At 53.1% G+C, this 5,789-nt stretch overlaps 2 protein-coding genes across 2 annotated transcripts; one reads left to right on the top strand and one right to left on the bottom strand.

Moving 5' to 3' along the window:
- Nucleotides 1-1,222: 1,222 nt before the first annotated feature.
- LOC105914370 (E3 ubiquitin-protein ligase SINA-like 7) lies at nt 1,223-2,404 on the bottom strand. Its single transcript, XM_012845918.1, has 2 exons — nt 2,339-2,404; nt 1,223-1,993 (listed from the first exon to the last, which is right to left on the bottom strand). Exons 1-2 carry the CDS (start codon nt 2,402-2,404, stop codon nt 1,223-1,225), a joined length of 837 nt encoding a protein of 278 aa, XP_012701372.1.
- A 1,610-nt stretch (nt 2,405-4,014) lies between these two features.
- LOC101767081 (E3 ubiquitin-protein ligase SINA-like 5) lies at nt 4,015-5,458 on the top strand. Its single transcript, XM_022827141.1, has 2 exons — nt 4,015-4,341; nt 4,438-5,458. The coding sequence occupies exons 1-2, from the start codon at nt 4,078-4,080 to the stop codon at nt 5,200-5,202; spliced, it is 1,029 nt and encodes a 342-aa protein (XP_022682876.1). The 5' UTR covers nt 4,015-4,077; the 3' UTR covers nt 5,203-5,458.
- Nucleotides 5,459-5,789: the final 331 nt, after the last annotated feature.

Genomic DNA, 5,789 nt, shown 5'->3' on the forward strand with positions numbered 1-5,789 from the left:
AACATGAATTGGAAGGCACCCTGTTTTGCTATGTTTGGTAAATATAGCATACGAGTGGGGCATAACATTTTTTTTACACCAGAACATCATATGATCCATATTAATTTTGAATCTTGATGTGAAGAAATATCCACAATCAAATACGAAGTTCAATAGTAATTACAAATTTCAAGCTTAGAGCAATTAAAGTTATTAATATCCATAATTCTTAGATTAAATGGAAGTACAAACCATATTTTCAAATGAAAGAGAGAGAGTACAAACTCTTTCAAAAATAACCGTGGAATGTCAATGCTAGCTCTTTTTCAAAGACAATCAACTCTGAAATTGTTTCGTATACAAAGTTATTTATTTCATACCGTAGCATCTAACTTTATTAAAGGTAGAAACGCTGCATGTGATATTGCATTATTGCGGTGGAGGTAGCACCGTGACGAGCAACAAAACACCGTGACGAGAACGGTGGCAGGCTTGCAGTGTATGTAGTACAACTACCGCTGTCTGTGTAGCAGGCACCGTTGCAGGCATGCAGGATTGATCCTGAGCCCAGCTTTGGTCATCAGCAACTTTCATGTCTGCTTGGCACTAGTCAAATAATGCACCCTACTCGAACTGGATAAAAAACTTTACTTTGCAACATTATCGTTGTAATAATATGATTTATGTGTAAATTCCCAATACCAGTTCTTTTCCATGCCCCGGACACTTGTTTGGAACGTAGAAAATTTAAAATACCGTAAACGTTAAATGGTTTCATGTAACGTCGCAGGTGAAATTTTTGGGCTTCAAATGGCAAAACTGGTTACAAAACACAAATTCACAGGTGGAATTTTGTGGTACCAGGTGAAAAGGCCTTATTTTTACCAGCGTCCAAGTGCAAAGCCCAAGAAATTTTGTTGCAAAATGCTCAACTACCTCAAGGATCAATGATCAAACATGCCCGGCTGGTAGGCAGACACAGCATTACTGAAACAATAACAGAAATGGCAAATGCAGTAGAACGGAATTGCAAATAGCATATTGTTCTCCATCACAATTTTCATTGGAGTTTTTGATCGCGCACAATTCAATCACTGCGAGGCTGGAGATGTTAACATTTGCACTCACACCATTGGCATCCATTGCAGAGCTCCCTTCCAAGTTCCAACTAAACTAGACAAGGACTGATGAAAGAACCCTGAATTTTTTTTCGAAAAGTCAGGCCAAGAACTAAGCAGAAACATTAAGCTTTGCGAGACGATGCATTAGCAGAGCGAAGCGAGGCCGGAGCTGGATCGAGCACGTCAATGCGGACTCTGATGTTCATCTCCTTAGCCGGCCCGTTCAGCATCGGCGGCGGCACGTACAGCGCCATCCCCTCCTCCACGGCGGTCCCGCCGGGCACCGCGCAGCTCGCCACGTCGGCCTCCATCATAAGGCGCCGCCCCTTGCCGCCGGCGGGCGCGCCCTGCGCCGCCGGCGCCGGAGTCTGCGCCCAGAGCATGCACGTGAACCGCGGCCCAGCCTCCGCGGCGGCGGCCGTCCGGACGCACGACACCGACACGGCGAGGCTGGCCGCGCCGCGCGGGCGCACGCACAGCGCGAACAGGCGGCGCTCGTCCCCCTCGACGACCAGGAGGTGGTGCGGCTCCCCCGCAGGCACGCGGAGCGGGTGCGGCTTGCCGTAGCCCGGGAGCCTGTCCAGCGGCCAGGCGTGGTCGAAGGCGAGGTGGTCCCGGAGCCTCGGCGGCGACGCCGTGAAGGGGCACCCGGGCACCGCGCAGTGGCAGGGCGCGTAGGGGCACGCGTCCTGGTGCGCCGCCGTGGCGTGGTACGCGACGGAGCGGCGGCAGCCGTACGCCCGGAAGGGGCACGGCACCCTGGCGTCGCCGACGTACAGGTCCAGCTCCGGCCCGCAGTGGGCGAAGGCGGTGGCGCCGCCGCACCTGCGACAGTGGCCCTCGTCGCGGCGGTCGCTGCGGCAGGCGCCGCACAGGAGGTGCCCGGCTTCGCACTGCAACAAGAAACACGACGGCACGGACAAGGTGCAACAAGAATCAATCTTTGTCTCTTCCCATGGCCATGGCCACTGCGGCAAAACCCCAAACACGAGAAATTTCATCGCGAACATCACCTTGAAAATGGGAGGCTTGAGGGGGCGGTTGCACTCGGTGATGGCGCAGTGGAGCAGCTGCGCGTCGATGCTGATGTCGATCCGCGGCCGCTCCACGCCTGGACTGGCATGCTCGGCCACCGCCGCTCCTGCGCGTGAGCCTCCGCCGCCGTGGGCGGCCTCTCCCTCCCCCGGTTCTTCCTTCACTCCGGCACTGGAGCCCGGGCAGCAGGGAGCGGACAGTACCTTCGTCGTCTTGCTGCTCTCGCCGCTCGGCGACGGCAAGAGCCTCTTGGGTTGCTCCTCGGCCATCTCCGCCTGCATCTTCAATGGTGATTGGTGAGGACAACACAGAGGTGACCTGCTAATAAAGTAAGCTTTCTGGTCTTTTTGCCTGGCTCGCGCGGTGAACTGTGGTTAGTGGGAGTAAATAAAAAAGAAAGAAAAAGTAGGCATTTAGTGATCAGAAGAAGCAACAACCTCTCCATCCATTTTGACCCTTATAAAGTCCATAAAATACCAAACATATGAACTAAACCATTTAATCCTCTAATCCAAGACGACGGACTAAAATGGACTAAAAACCCTGAAGACACTCCTACCCCTCATTTATTACCTCCCTCCCGCCCGACCGCCTTCGCCGACCTCCCGCCCGCCGCCCCTTTTTGCTGCACTGCAATTGCCAACAGCGGAGCACGGCAGCGACAACCCCTGTACCATCTAGGCCTTCACCTTCATGAATCTGAGCAGGAGTTTCCATCTTCAAAACATGGGTAGTATCATCTTTGTTCATCTACATTAATAAACTTTAGTCCATGGATTTAAACAGGGTAGGGACTAAAGTTTAATTCATGGACTAAAGGAACCAAACAGAGGCTAAACATTCAAAAATATTTGTATCCTTTGCATCCACGAACCCCAGTCAATTCAAAAATATTTGTATCCTTTGCATCCACGACCCCCAATCAATCTCTTCGTACCTTATAAAAAAATCGCTTCATGCCATTTGCTAACTTTCTACATCAAGATGATTACCAATTTTCCAATGCAAATTTTACTTGCACTTGTATGCAAACTACTCCTAGTCATAAAGGATTTGTGACTTGTCGACACTTATCTACACGACGCAAAAGGAAGAGAGACCGTGCAATGCATCATGGAACTAGCAAGTTGGGTACTTGGATGGCTATGCAATTGCGGCTTTGTTTAGTTCCTAATTTGGGAGTAGCAAAATTGGCATTTTGCCATAAATGCGCAACTGTAGCGTTTCGTTTGTATTTGTGAATTATTGTCCAAATATTGACTAATTAGGCTCAAAACATTCATCTCGCAAAGTACAACAAAACTGTGCAATTAGTTTTTTATTTCGTCTACATTTAGTACTTCATGCATCTACCGCAAGTTTGATGTGATGGGGAATCTTCTTTTTGCACAGTGTCAAAGTTGGGAGTTTGGAGGGAACTAAACATGGCCTGCAATCGGTATATGCACATCCATCTCTCATCTCTGTGCTAAAGTTGGGAGTTTGTCATAAATGCGCAACTGTAGCGTTTCGTTTGTATTTGTGAATTATTGCCAAAAATTGACTAATTAGGCTCAAAAGATTCGTCTTGCAAAATACAACAAAACTGTACAATTAGTTTTTAATTTCATCTACATTTAGTACTTCATGCATGTACCGCAAGTTCGATGTGATGGGGAATCTTCTTTTTGCATAATGTCAAAGTTGGGAGTTGGGAGTGAATTAAACAAGGGGTAAACATGACCCAAAGCTCGAAAAATGGAATCGCCCATCGCATTCCCGGAAGGAACGCTGGGTCAAAAAGCATGAAAGGATGTGTTCACGTCTGTCAACGGAGGCACAGAGCCACAGGGGACAGGCTTTTCCCTCTCACCGTGTCAGGAGGTCTGAACCGGCATTTCTCACGGCAGCTACAAAAGCCAAGTTCCTTCCTCTCTGCACCTCTCTCTTGTCAGGCACGGCGATGAAGCCGACGTCGGTGGGGAGCCGCATGGCCGGCGGCGAGGGGGCGAAGGAAGAGACGCCGCAGCTGTCGGGCCCCGTAGCGGCCAACCATGGAAGGCAAGAAAGCAAGCCCCGCGAAGCAGGAGTCGTCGTTTCGTTTGGAGCCCGGTCGCCGGCGGCGGCGGCGCCGCGCCCGAGGAGGCTGACGACGGTGCTGGTGGTGGACAAGGCCAGGCTCTGCTGCTCGCTGTGCTCCCTCGCCTTGAAGCGCCCCATCTACCAGGTCAGAAGACATGGCGACGCAATACCCTACTACTAGCTCTGATCTCTCCCCAACACTTGGATGCTTGTTGACGCTGTTCGATTTAATGGCGTGCAGTGCGCGGTGGGGCACCTGGCGTGCGGCAGCTGCCGCACGAAGCTCCAGGTCAACGCCTGCCGGACGTGCGGCGACCGCGGCGCCGCCTCCGCCTACGCGCTCTGCCCCGGCCTCGACGTCTTCTACGGCGAGCTCCACCTCCCGTGCCCCTACGAGCCGTACGGGTGCAAGAGCTACATCCCCTACTACAAGGCCGCCACCCACCAGGGCGCGTGCGAGCACGCGCCGTGCCTCTGCCCGGAGCCCGGCTGCGCCTTCGCCGCCCCGCCGCAGGCGCTGCTCGCCCACCTCGCCGCCGCGCACTCCTGGCCCGTTCACAAGATCCCCCGCTTCGGCGCCATCCACGCGCTCCGCGTCCCGGCGGCGGGGCCGGACCGCCTCCTGGTCGTGGCGGAGGAGGAGGAGGTGAAGGAAGGGGAGGAGGACGACGGCGATGACGACAAGGACGACGACATGGAGGGCCCGGAGGTGTTCGTGCTGTCCGTGCGCGCGCGCGGCGAGGCCACCGCCGTGTCGGTGGCGTGCGTGAGGGCGAACGCCAGGGCCGGGCCGCAGTACAAGTGCGTGCTCTGGGCGAAGGCGCCGGCGACGCGTGGCGCGGCGGGGCGCGCGGCCCGCCGCCTGTGCATGGAGACGGACGTGCCGAGCTGCGCGCAGCCCGGCGAGGCCGCCGTGGAGGACGGGATGTGGCTGGGCGTGGCGCCGGTGATGGTGCTCGGGGCGTCCAGGGAGATCCACCTCAGCGTGCTCATCGACAAGATCTGACCGTGCCCTGGAAGCGGCCCTGCCCACCTCCGCCGTCGCCGCCTCTATCGGGGGAGGGATTCGTCTCCGTTCAAGTGTAGGATTAGATAGTGGTTTTCGTAGCAATTCCGTGGATGTCACTAATGAATTTGCGGTTCGACTGTGAAGTAGTAGTAGCTCCAAAGAACTGAAATTTGCCCAAGGTTTTCACCGGTCTTATGTGGATGGTTGATATTTTGGTGTGATCCACCTTATAGTGTTCTCATTGGTTCTGTAATGTTCTCTCACCTGAAGCACTTTCTTTTTCGTGTTGCAATTATAGCACAAATGCAATTTTTTGTGGTACTGTATAGTTGAATCCTAGTGCTTCAGAGAGAGAACATAAACCATGGAAATTTAGGACCATCTCTGAAGTAGTAAAAGGAAGAATAAGACATGGCGTTGGAGGAAGTTGATTTCTCAGTGACTGGTGAGTACCAGTTTAGTTGAAGCAGGATACCTAGGTAAAGCTGGAACACTATACTTGAAGATCGGAGAAGTACCATGTTGAGTTGGGGGGTGTTTGGGAAACACCTGTTAAAGTTTAACACCTGTCACATCGGATGTTT

The sequence above is a fragment of the Setaria italica genome, chromosome V (genome assembly GCF_000263155.2).
Source record: "Setaria italica strain Yugu1 chromosome V, Setaria_italica_v2.0, whole genome shotgun sequence".
Taxonomy (NCBI): domain Eukaryota; kingdom Viridiplantae; phylum Streptophyta; class Magnoliopsida; order Poales; family Poaceae; genus Setaria; species Setaria italica.

Coding starts and splice junctions, on each gene's coding strand:
- LOC105914370 (XM_012845918.1), bottom strand. CDS start 2,404: ATGGCCGAGGAGCAACCCAAGAGGCTCTTGCCGTCGCCGAGCGGCGAG. Junction 1,994..2,338: donor AGAGCAGCAAGACGACGAAG/GTACTGTCCGCT, acceptor TTCTTGTTGCAG/TGCGAAGCCGGGCACCTCCT.
- LOC101767081 (XM_022827141.1), top strand. CDS start 4,078: ATGAAGCCGACGTCGGTGGGGAGCCGCATGGCCGGCGGCGAGGGGGCG. Junction 4,342..4,437: donor TGAAGCGCCCCATCTACCAG/GTCAGAAGACAT, acceptor AATGGCGTGCAG/TGCGCGGTGGGGCACCTGGC.